This window comes from Delphinapterus leucas, chromosome 18, assembly GCF_059928025.1.
Source record: "Delphinapterus leucas isolate spDelLeu-1000000601 "Yukka" chromosome 18, BTC_Dleu_Yukka2, whole genome shotgun sequence".
Lineage (NCBI taxonomy): Eukaryota > Metazoa > Chordata > Mammalia > Artiodactyla > Monodontidae > Delphinapterus > Delphinapterus leucas.
Window position 1 is genome coordinate 28,983,157 of NC_143146.1, and position 12,405 is coordinate 28,995,561.

Below are 12,405 nucleotides of genomic sequence, written 5' to 3' on the forward strand. Positions count from 1 at the left end.
GTATTTTTGAGCTCTTATTGAAGTAACATTTGTTATAAAGCAGTCCTGTAGAAAATGATGGGGATAAGATGTAGATTCCATTTAGGGAGAAAATAAATCACTTTGTGTTTAGTGCTTTAGAAAGCATGGACTTTAGATTCAGACCTGCAAAAATAAAAACAAAAAAACTGCAAAGACTCTAAAGTGAATAAGCTAGATACTATTCATTAATATCACCTTAAATACGTTAATCATATGTATTACCTATAAAAGTTAATAATTTTCTTTTTTTTTCCTTTAAATAGAAGTTGGTTCTTCCCTCTTGAGACATCCATCTCCTGAGCTTTCCCGGCTAATCTCAGCCCACAGCTCTCTTTCCAAAGGAGAACGAAATTTCCAGTGGCCAGTTTTAGCCTTTGTTATACAGCATCATGATCTGGAAGGTCTTGAAATAGCAATGAAACAGGCCTTAAGGAAATCTGCTTGTCGAGTTTTTGCTATGGAGGTAAGAATACTTTAATAGGATTATTGATTCATTCATCATACAGTTCATGTGATGATTCTATTTAATGATGTACTTTTCTACCAAACAGAAATTGTGACAAATTAAGAGACTTCAGTGAATAGAAAATATCATGTTCGCAACAAAATTAAACTCAAGTTTATGAATAGAAATGAATTTAGAGTTTCATAGTTAAGTGCTCTAAAAAACTTTATTTCTTCATTGCTTCATTATTTGAATCCTGATAATATCTTTTTAAAAAAGCTTTTTGTAATCACAGCGTCTTTTCAGTTAGAATAATCCTGCAAAGGGGATGAAAAGTGCGCTTTTGAGTTGTAAATTTAACAGTAATAACTTATTTGAGTCTCTGGAAATGGATTGCTGTATATCATAGACTTGTATATAATAAATTTTTTTCTTTATCATGGGTAGGAGGTAACCTGCCATTTCATCAGTGGGAGCAATATGAGTATATTTAAGTAAATGGTAGCTTGTGTAGAACTTAAGAAACATTCTGTGTTGATCCTGAATGCAAGTTGGAAAAAAAATGTGCATGGGTAAATTAATATGAAGACAAATTTTTGAAATAAAAAGTATTTTCGTATTGCATTTCATAGGTATTATTTTCCCTATTATTATTAATTTTTTAATTAGGCCCAAAATTATTGACTGTGTAAGTTCAGTGTACTTTCAGTGAAATGAAGATCAGACTTCCTAGTATCTTTCCTTAAAAGACTTAGTCCAGGAAGGTTCTTTGTTTCCGAATAAGAAAAGTCCTGCTATGTTCACTCGTGTATTTTCTTTTTATCTTGGACTTATTTAACCATCATTTATTCAGGCTTTCAACTGGCTTCTGTGTAATGTCATCCAAACAACTTCTCTCCATGATATTCTGTGGCATTTTGTGGCGTCACTGACTCCTGCTCCAGTGGAACCAGAAGAAGAAGAGGATGAGGAAAATAAAACAAACAAAGAAAATGCAGAACAAGTAAGTGAGGTTCTTGGTTTTTTTAATTGTCCATATTTTTATAGAAGAGTAGAACTACTTTCAGATAGTGCAGTAATTTTCATGAGGTCATTCACAGATTATATAACCTAAAGGCAGGAATAAAATTTCAGTGCTATGAGCAACATATTAACTATGCTGAGTGAAAGTCTTCTGTCTCCAAAAACGCTGTCAGTCAATTCTGATTTCTCCCTAGCCATCACTGCCTCGAAGCAATCAACTGCAAGATAAGCACTGTCACAGTGCAGTATAAGACAGACAAACAGGGCAACATTATTACAGAGAAGATCAGTCTACTTTACAACATTACTGTACGGTACAGAGAGTGAAAATGATACTGTGTAGGGACATGAAATTCAAAAACCTTTGGCTAGAAGGGACTTGTATTTTATAGGAGGCAGGCTGTATCATGGAAAAGCATTGAACTTGGACCCTGGAAGCCTGGATTCCAGCCCCATTTCCACCCCTGTAGCTGTGACTTGTGGGCCTCATTTCTATTTCTAGAATAAAAAAGTAGAGGACTAAATCCTCCATCTAAAAGACTGTCAGAATAGGCAGAAAAAAACAAAAGCTAGATACTGTTTATAAGCATCACATCTAAAACATAAGGATAGAGGAAGATTAAAAGTAGAAAAAGATATACTGGGTAAATACCAACCAAACTTAGCTAGTTGAACATCAGAAAAAAAACAGACTTCAAGACATAATTATTAGTAGGGATAAAGAGGCTTTCTACAAAATGATAAGAGTAGCTCTGTGTAGTTAATGTAGGTTTGTAGTTAATAATATAGCCTTTAAAGAAGTAAAAATCAACAGAGCTGCAAGTAAAAACAGAAAAAACCCCACAATTACAATGTGAGATTATCACGCATTCACGAGAGCTGTCTATTCCTGTGTCACAAACCGCCCCAAAACCCAGTGGATGAAAACGCTTGCTTACTGGCTTACAGCTCTGTGGGTCAGCAATTTGGGTGAGGCTCAACTGAAGGGAACGGCTCATTTCTGCTGGTAGACTAGTGAGTACACTGGAATTGATACTCATATGTGGCATTTATTTGTTTGGTGATTTTATTTATAGGTGACCCTATCATTTTTTCCTTTAAAATAATACAAACATAGTTAATCTTAACGGATGCCTTGGGTATGGTTTGATTGTGTTTACATTTCTGTTACATGAATATCCTTAAAGTATACATTTTTTGTGTGGGGGGAAAATTCCTTCCAGCAGGCAAATGGATCAACTTGCTTTCAATTTCTGTCTTAGGAGAAAGATACAAGAGTATGTGAACATCCACTCTCAGATATAGTGATTGCAGGGGAAGCTGCTCATCCTTTACCACATACATTTCACCGCTTACTTCAAACGATCTCTGATCTTATGATGTCTCTCCCCAGCGGCAGTTCGTTACAGCAAATGGCCCTGAGGTAATCTTATATCTAAGTATTGTTGGTACCCTGGAAAAGGGATTTTGTGGAGTAGTCAAAGCACAAAATGCTTGAAAGACCTCTTTAAATAGTAAGATAGAAAGAATACCTGCATTATGTGAATGGTGCCCCCCTCATGACTGTCATAATTTAGAATTGTCCTTCTTCTTAGTTCGTGCCTGTTGGCCCCTCTGTAAAATGTGGATAATATACTACTTAGTCCTCTAAATTATCACAGTCTGTAACAGTCTTCCTCACTTTTCCCTCTCTTCTACCCGAAGTCACGTGTCTCAGTGCTACTCAACAGTACCGTCTTAAATGTCACAAAAAGGGAGAGGGAATGAAATCTCAAAAACAGAAATCAAAATAGGATTTTGAATTGAAAAGCATATCAAGAGAAAGAGAGCCTAGTCATATGCAGCCAGTCCTAAAACTACACTGAAGAGCATCGCCTCCTTTTAAGTCCAGACCTGCTGAGATTCAACATTACTTTTACATTGTGGACCTTGTCATTAGAGCCGTGTACTAGACTACACATATAAATAAATCCTCCACTGATTTTTATAAGAAATAGGTTGAAGGAGTGATTTTGGCTACCCACATGCCTAACGATAAGACCAGCAGAGAGGAGATTTTGTTTCCTCCTCACAAGATTTTTGAAGTACAAAGTGTGTTATACTATGATGGATTAGTACGGAATTGTAACACTAATACATTTAAGAGGCTCTTATAGTTGGGGTAACACTTGTCTACAAAACTGATTTGTTACCTTTTTTCCTTCTGTAGCCTTGACCTTCATGTATCCAGTTTGAAAATGGGTGAACTTTCCTTAGAATTTATATTGTTCGAAAGAAATGACCTTTATTTCTCAAAACAAAAAAAAAGGAATGAATAAAAGCCAGTAGAAATAATTTCGTTTCTTGAATTTTTAAAATTTGTATTTTTTGTACCTAGAGCATTAAGATTTCTTGAAATATTAGCTACAGAGTGCTTTTTTCCCAGGAATCCCTTAGAGGTTCCCGAAAAAGAATTTTTTAATGTATTACTTATGCCTTTTTAGATGCTGGAGTCTGAAATTCAAGCAATCTGATCACCAGTTCCTCCATCAGAGCAACGTCTTTCATCACATTAACAATATTTTGTCAAAATCAGATGATGGAGACAGTGAAGAGAGTTTCAGCATCAGCATACAGTCTGGCTTTGAGGCTATGAGTCAGGTCAGTCATTTAGCATTGTTAATACTCAACGATGTATTGAAGGAGAAACTGAAAATTACTTCTAAATAATTGGATTCTTGCTGCTATTTCTTATCTCATGTCTGTTCGTTTTATTATCATGGGAGATGTCCATTTGAGTGTTATAATTATGTGTATTTGTTTCTGGCAGGAATTATGCATTGTAATGTGCTTAAAGGACTTAACCAGCATTGTTGACATAAAAACTTCTAGCCGACCTGCCATGATTGGCAGTTTGACAGATGGTTCCACAGAAACCTTCTGGGAATCAGGAGATGAGGATAAAAACAAAACCAAGAACGTCACCATCAACTGTGTGAAAGGAATCAATGCCCGCTATGTATCTGTTCATGTGGACAATTCCCGGGATCTTGGGGTAAGAAAGGAAACTTAATTTGTGGTTCGTTAGTTCTTTTCAGACCTTTATTTATCATGCAATCTCATTTCTGAGTTTTAGCAAAGAGATTTTCATCTGGAATTCACCAACCAAACTATATTTTTATAGTTCTAAAATAAATCTTAAGTCTAAAAACAGATGAATATGACTGGGAGCACTGTAGAATACCAATTCTAAGAAAAGGTCTGATTACAAATATACCATGGCTATAGCTAAGCAATATAAATATCCATTCCATGATTTTTTACTTCCATGCCCCCTGTTCAGGCTATTTCCTTGGCCTGGAAGTCCTCTCCTTAAACTCTGCTTTTCATATCCTTCCCAAATCTAAGACCCGATAGACGAATCCTCTCCCAGTGAACCTCATCTATAAAAATTACTCTTTCTCTCCTCTGGGTTCTTTTTTATATTACTCTGATGGCACTTAATACACTTTGACCGATAGTGTAATTAGCTTTCAGTTTTTAATCCTCACCCCCAGCCATCATGAGGGAATTGGGGGAGGTTCCTGGACTAACCTAAGTAATCATACTTTATGTTCTCCCTAGCTCTAGCTTGTCTACATGTTTCCACTGAATTGAGCACTCTTCTACAAAAAGCACTGAAGAGGAAAAAGCATCCTATTTACTTGAGTGTTCAGAGCCGAGAAAAAAGTAGCACCAACTACCAAACTCCCACGCTTTTACCCCATTCCTGGGGAAGAATACTTCTTGGGATTTTTTTTCCCTCTGAATGGAAGTGGCTTGCTAGCAGATATAGTATTAATAAGTCCCCTTGGGCCATTGCCAAGCTTCTCTGATCCCATTTGTGTATCTCCTTTCCCAGGGACAGCCAAAGTGATGGGTTTGGGTCTCCTGTATGGAGAACGCCAACCACAGAAGTTCAGTGTGCAGTCAGAGCACTCCTTGCCATCCACGGTCACCCCAACTTCTGTCCATCAGCTCAGATTGAATAAGGAATAAAGGCTTAGCTAATACATCACTAGCTTACCTCCTCTTGAGACCCAACAGTCCAGTTGGTACAACTACTTTATCTTGCTTGGAAGTCAGGTATAACAAATCAAAACATTTTTCTGTCAGGAACTCACTGCTCAGTGCAGTGTTATCTTTGATGCATGTTGTAAGCTAGGACACACTTTCCCTCAAAACAATGGTTGCACTCAATTTGACATTTTTGTCTTTTATGAGAGATAATCATGATAATATTCATTTTTAAAAGCCCCAGTATGTATGCTGACATCAGCTTTTCTTTTAGGAAACCTCCTCTAATTTATATGCATCATTAAGACTTACATACCTCTGTGTCCCCGCAGCCTGCCCACCACACTGCCTTAAACACAGCACTTGTTGATTTGAATTGCATCAGCCTATAGCACTTAAAGTATGCAGCTCTCCAAGGAATTAGTATATCAGTCTCTTTCTTGATGTGCTTGGCATAAAACTTACTCAAACTTAAGGTCTCTGGCTCTAGTACCAGTGTGACTCTTTTCAGTACTTAAAGGTATTGAATTTCTTTCGATATTTTACTTTGTGTGTTAATGTTCCTTCCCTAGGATCTCGAGGGGATAGAACCCATCCCTCTCATATATCCTTCTCCAAGTCCCTAAGGCCGTCTGGGTCCATCATGATACTCACAAGTATTTGTTGCCTAAGCTACCTGTCTTCCTCCTTTTTACAGCTGGAAACAATGAGAATAATGTGATAAAAATGGCACATGAGTAGCAAGGCAAGTTGCTGAAAGGCTTCATGATAAAGATAGAATTTAAATGATTAGACTTTGGATGAAAAGAGGGAATGCCAACCTCCTCTCTCAGAGCCCATAGAGAAGGGCTGAAATGTGAGATTCAAGATGGAGTTTGTGAGAATAAGAAAAGAGTGGAGTTGTAGGAACTGTTGTTGGTTGGACAGATGGAATGAAGTCAGTTCGGAAGGACCATAAAAGACAGGCAGAGATGTTATATTGATAGGCTGTAAGAAATCACTGTCAGTTCTGGAGCCAGGAACATGGCATAGTAACTATTTTGAATTGTTTATTTTAGAATAAAGTTACCTCGATGACCTTCTTAACTGGCAAAGCAGTAGAAGATTTGTGCAGAATAAAGCAGGTAATTAAAACTTTGTCATTAAATGTTTTACTGCCCAAGGAGAAATTTCTTCTTCTCAGTATCCACTGTTGAGTTCTAATTTTGGCATGCCACCCAAGTACAAGTATTATAGGAAATCGTCTATTTACAAAACACTCAATTGGCAAATGGTCCATGTATAGGAATAGTTACAACCATCTCTGTTCTAAACATCTTACCCATTATTTCCCTAAATCTCTCTAGTGATGAGCAGGTACACCGTGCTATAGCCCTCCACCCTGACTCCTGCTCCCCTGCGGAGACTCAGGGTGCCTTAAAATTCATCATAGATCCGCTTCACAACTGTCACCTTGATTCACCCACACTTCAGGTTGAGATGTAGGTTGTTGTCTTGTAGCTTGAAAATCTTTCCGTTACAGCACTGCGACTATATCCAGGTTGAAAGTCAATTTACAAACCAACTCTAGAAGAAACAAGTTAAGTCCTATTTGGGCATGTGACTGAGATTCTGTATAAACTCACTTACTTGTGAGTGAATAGTGTCAAAAACCATTTTACAGTACACTGAAATTTAATCCTTGAAAAAAAGTTGTATTCTCAATGAAATATACTGAAATAAGTAATGACCAATGTGAATTTACATATTATGTAATTTTTCTTCAAAAGTAAAATATATTAAGTAACTGCACAGCAAAAATCCTTGCTTTAAATGTGCTTTCATGTGAAGATGCACAAAACAGGACTTCATTGTTTGATCATGTGAGTATTTCTACTTACAGTCAGTGTGGGTACAGTCATGTAAATTGTTTGCAGTGGTTTCACTTACGTAACTTGTGCTCGGAAGCCATATAGTAAGCAGACCTGCATTTTAATTCTCAACTCCATCACTTACTAGACGTCTGCCATCTGTGTCAATTAACCTCACTTTCTTCACCTGTAGCTACTATAGTATTGTATTATCCTCACAAGGTTTAAATAAGATAACCAGTGTGAACTAATCTAATAAGCTTTTCTGTGGCTACAGTTATTTGTTATTTGAGCTCGCCGTTATCAATGCAAAGTCTAGGACAGTGATAAAATAGTAGTACACCTGTATCAGGTTTCTGTCCCTTTTCTGCTCTCCTAGGTCGATCTGGATTCCAGGCACATTGGTTGGGTAACAAGTGAACTTCCAGGAGGGGATAATCACATCATCAAAATTGAATTAAAGGGCCCAGAAAATACACTGAGAGTTCGACAAGTTAAGGTTCTGGGCTGGAAGGATGGCGAAAGCACAAAAATTGCTGGCCAGATTTCAGCCAGTGTGGCCCAGCAAAGGAACTGTGAAGCTGAGACTCTACGAGTGTTCAGACTTATCACATCACAGGTGAGTGTCCCTACTACACATTTTCTAGCACAGGATAAATTGAAATAATATACTACTTCAACAGTAATATCAAGAGGTTAACAGAATATTTTGGAAAGCTTGTTAGAGATTGCTGGCTACAAACGTGGCCCGTTTTTTTCTTCTCATAGCCCTGAATTCTTGTATTTCACTTTGCATTCACCTCCTGAAGAGTAGAGGTGTGCAGTAGGAATAGCCTAGTAGCATAAAGCCCACAGAGCCAGCTACTGACTCCTCTCTAGCCTTCTCAGAGGAGGTTCTGCCATTGAGTTGTTCTCACCTCCTTCTCTTCTCCACCAGGTATTTGGAAAGCTCATCTCTGGAGATGCTGAACCCACACCAGAACAAGAGGAAAAAGCACTATTGTCATCACCTGAAGGAGAAGAAAAAGTATACAATGTATTTATTTATATTCTAAAAATACTTATTTCACTTTGTTACTTTTGTTCACTGAAATAATCCATGTACTGCTGTGTATTTTAATGTATATGGGATACTAGTTTCTGTATCTTTAACTAAAACTAAAGTTAATAGTTTTTACTTTACTTAGAAAGAAGATGAAGGAACTACCAGAAGATATTCACTTTTTGTTCATGTATGATCTAGCTGGTATTTTAAGTAACAACAAAATTTGCTCTAAACCTTGGGCTGTTGTGTTTAAATGTTGGCACTTGTAAAATCAGCTTCATCATTGACTCTGCTGTGCGCCTTCCGCCATCTTCTCTATCCTTCACGGTTCAGCTCAAAAATACTGTCTTCTCCATGAGCCTCCTTTATGATTGTTCAGGGGAAATCATAAAGAAGGTTGTGGAGAAGACACAAAGTAGTATGTCCTCTGCTAAGCTTCATAGTAATTTCTGTGTCTCTTCTTGGTTTCTCTCTTGTTAGGTTTATCTGTATACATGTTTTATATCTTCTACTTAATTATACCTTCTTAAAGACCAAGTACATGTCTGGTTTGTCTTTATATCCACCATGGCATAAACACACATGTGTTCAGTAAACTTTTATTGGAATAACCTGTTCTTTATACTGTTTTTGAAATTTCTTCTAAAATTCATTTGCCTAACTTATTTGGTCTAAACTAAAGCACTATATCTAAGAGGACAACCTCATCCATTTTCAAAAAGAGAGGTCAACCCTGACTAGTCTTCATATTCTTGTGTCTTTAGATGCTGTAAATAATCAACTTGACAGCCCTTTGAAAGATAATTTCAAGGACTTACCTAGGCTAACCCTGTGCCTTCTGATACAGTAGCATCTAAATCATCCACATTTTTCTGTTTGGGTTCTGTAAAAAAAAAAAAAAAAAAAAATGGGATTTCATAAACTCTGGTGATTTTTTTCAGCATCTTTAGGAGATATTTGCATGACTGCAAGACTGAGTAACTACTCATTAAATCAGCTGAATCTTAACAAATGTCAGTTCTTTGCTAAATAACCTTACGAGCTGGTAACAAGCCCTCAAAAAGCTTACCTTCTGTTCTTAGATGTGAACAGTCCATCCCCTCCCTCCCAAAAACAGATCAACAGGAATACTCTACAGTATATAATCTACTTATTAAATGTGCGAAAAATTGCATGTCAGTTGCATATCAGGATTTCAGAGTACATTGAGGTTATTGTTTGTGCCCTGGAGTGGTCAGAGAAGGCTTCTTGGGGGATATTAGACTTTGTGTTAGACCTGAAAGAGAATGGATGAAAGTCAGATTAATAGGATGGGAGCAAGGGCGCCTTGAAGAGGCTGGCCTAACTCTAGGAGAGTGTATGCTGAGGCATTAAGATTGAATAGGAAAGGTTATGCTAGTGGTTTGATGGCGGTGAGATAACATAACATTTAAGGGAATCATTTTATAAGTCAGGTTTTTGAAGGAAAATTTACATACAAAAAATTCATCTTTTTAAACTGCATCGTTTCAAATTTTGGCCAATGTATACAGTGGTGAAATCATCACAAGCAAGTTTTAAAACACATCTCTCCCAGAATTTCCCCGTTGTTCCTTTGCATTCAATCCCCTCATCTCATTCCTAGCCCCTGGCAACCACTGAGATATTTTCTGCCCCTATAATGTTGCCTTTTCCCAGGTGTTATTTAATGGAACCCTGTAGAAAGTAGCGTTTTTATTTTTTTATTATTTTTTAAATATGGTCTTTTTTTTAACATCTTTATTGGAGTATAATTGCTTTACAATGGTGTGTTAGTTTCTGCTTTATAACAAAGTGAATCAGCTATACATATACGTATATCTCCTCCCTCTTGCATCTCCCTCCCACCCTCCCTATCCCACCCCTCCAGGCGGTCACAAAGCACCGAGCTGATCTCCCTGTGCTATGCAGCTGCTTCCCACTGGCTATCTGTTTTACATTTGGTAGTGTATATATGTCCATGCCACTCTCTCACTTCGTCTCAGCTTAACCTTCCCCCTCCCCATGTCCTCAGTGTCCTTAAGTCCATTCTCTATGTCTTTATTCTTGTCCTGCCCCTAGGTTCTTAAGAACCCTTTTTTTTTTTTTTTTTAGATTCCATATATATGTGTTAGCGTACAGTATTTGTTTTTCTCTTTATGACTGACTTCCCTCTGTATGACAGTCTCTGGGTCCATCCACCTCACTACAAATAACTCAGTTTCATGTGTTTGCTGGCAATCTATATCTTCTTCGGAGAAATGTCTATTTAGGTCTTCTGGACTGGGATGTTTGGTTTTTTGGGGTTTTTTTTTGATATTGACCTGCATGAGCTGCTTTTAAATTTTGGAGATTAATCCTTTGTCAGTTGCTTTGTTTGCAAATATTCGCTCCCATTCTGAGGGCCGTCATTTCATCTTGTTTATGGTTTGCTTTGCTGTGCAAAAGCTTTTAAGTTTCATTAGGTCCCATTTGTTTATTTTTGTTTCTATTTCCATTTCTCTAGGAGGTGGGTCAACAAGGATCTTGCTGTGATTTATGTCCTAAGACTGTTCTGCCTGTTTTCCTCAAAGAGTTTTATAATGTCTGGCATTTACGTCTTTAATCCATTTTGAGTGTATTTTTGTGTATGGTGATAGGGAGTGTTCTAATTTCATTCTTCTATCTGTAGCTGTCCAGTTTTCCCAGCACCACTTATTGAAGAGGCTGTCTTTTCTCTATTTTATATTCTTGCCTCCTTTATCAAAGATAAGGTGACCATATGTGCGTGAGTTTACCTCTGGGCTTTCTGTCCTCTTCCATTGATCTATATTTCTGTTTTTGTGCCAGTACCATACTGTCTTGATTTCTGTAGTAGCTTTGTAGTATAGTCTGAAGTCCGGGAGCCTGATGTCCAGCTCCGTTTTTCTTTCTCAAGATTGCTTTGGCTATTCGGGGTCTTTTGTGTTTCCATTCAAATTGTGAAATTTTTTGTTCTAGTTCTGTGAAAAATTCCGTTGGTAGTTTGATAGGGATTGCATTGAATCTGTGGATTGCTTTGGGTAGTTTAGTCATTTTCACAATGTTGATTCTTCCAGTCCAAGAACATGGTATATCTCTCCATCTGTTTGTATCCTCTAATTTCTTTCATCAGTGTCTTATAGTTTTCTGCATACAAGCCTTTTGTCTCCTTAGATAAGTTTATTCCTAGGTATTTTCATTCTTTTTGTTGCAGTGGTAAATGGGAGTGTTTCCTTAATTTCTCTTTCAGATTTTTCATCGTTAGTGTATAGGAATGCAAGATAATTCTGTGCATTAATTTTGTATCCTGTTACTTTACCAAATGCATTGATTAGCTCTAGTAGTTTTGTGGTAGCATCTTTAGGGTTCTCTATATATAGTATCATGTCATCTGCAGATAGTGACAGTTTTACTTCTTTTCCGATTTGGATTCCTTTTATTTCTTTTTTGTCTCTGATTGCTGTAGCTAAAACTTCCAAAACTCTGTTGAATAATAGTAGTGAGAGTGGGTGACCTTGTCTTGTTCCTGATCTTAGTGGAAATGGTTTTAGTTTTTCACCATTGAGAACGATGTTGGCTGTGGGTTTGTCATATATGGCCTTTATTATGTTGAGGTAAATTCCCTCTATGCCTACTTTCTGGAGAGTTTTTATCATAAATGGGTGTTGAATTTTGTCAGAAGCTTTCTCTGCATCTATTGAGATAATCATATGGTTTTATCCTTCAGCTGGTTGATATGGTGTATCACATTGATTGATTTGCATATATTGCAGAATCCTTGCATCCCCGGGATGAACCCCACTTGGTCATAATGTGTGATCCTTTTAAGATGCTTTTGGATTCTGTTTGCTAGTATTTTGTTGAGGATTTTTGCATCTATGTTCATCAGAGATGTTGGCCTGTAGTTTTCTTTTTTTGTGACATCTTTGTCCGGTTTTGGTATCAGGGTGATGGTGGCTGCGTAGAATGAGTTTGGGAGTGTTCCTCCC

At 37.3% G+C, this 12,405-nt stretch overlaps 1 protein-coding gene across 21 annotated transcripts in view; it reads left to right on the forward strand.

Moving 5' to 3' along the window:
- Positions 1-12,405, forward strand: part of MYCBP2 (MYC binding protein 2) — a 276,112-nt gene that overhangs the window by 237,956 nt on the left and 25,751 nt on the right. For 18 of the 21 annotated variants that reach the window (XM_089899231.1, XM_089899222.1, XM_089899228.1 and 15 more), the window contains 8 exons: positions 285-484; positions 1,320-1,469; positions 2,752-2,912; positions 3,973-4,129; positions 4,299-4,523; positions 6,583-6,648; positions 7,754-7,993; positions 8,312-8,410. In XM_089899231.1, the coding sequence (XP_089755357.1) occupies positions 285-484; positions 1,320-1,469; positions 2,752-2,912; positions 3,973-4,129; positions 4,299-4,523; positions 6,583-6,648; positions 7,754-7,993; positions 8,312-8,410 (1,298 nt within the window). The remainder of the gene's footprint in view (positions 1-284; positions 485-1,319; positions 1,470-2,751; positions 2,913-3,972; positions 4,130-4,298; positions 4,524-6,582; positions 6,649-7,753; positions 7,994-8,311; positions 8,411-12,405) is intronic. The other 3 variants (XM_089899223.1, XM_089899229.1, XM_022577003.3) reach the window with 1 other exon arrangement.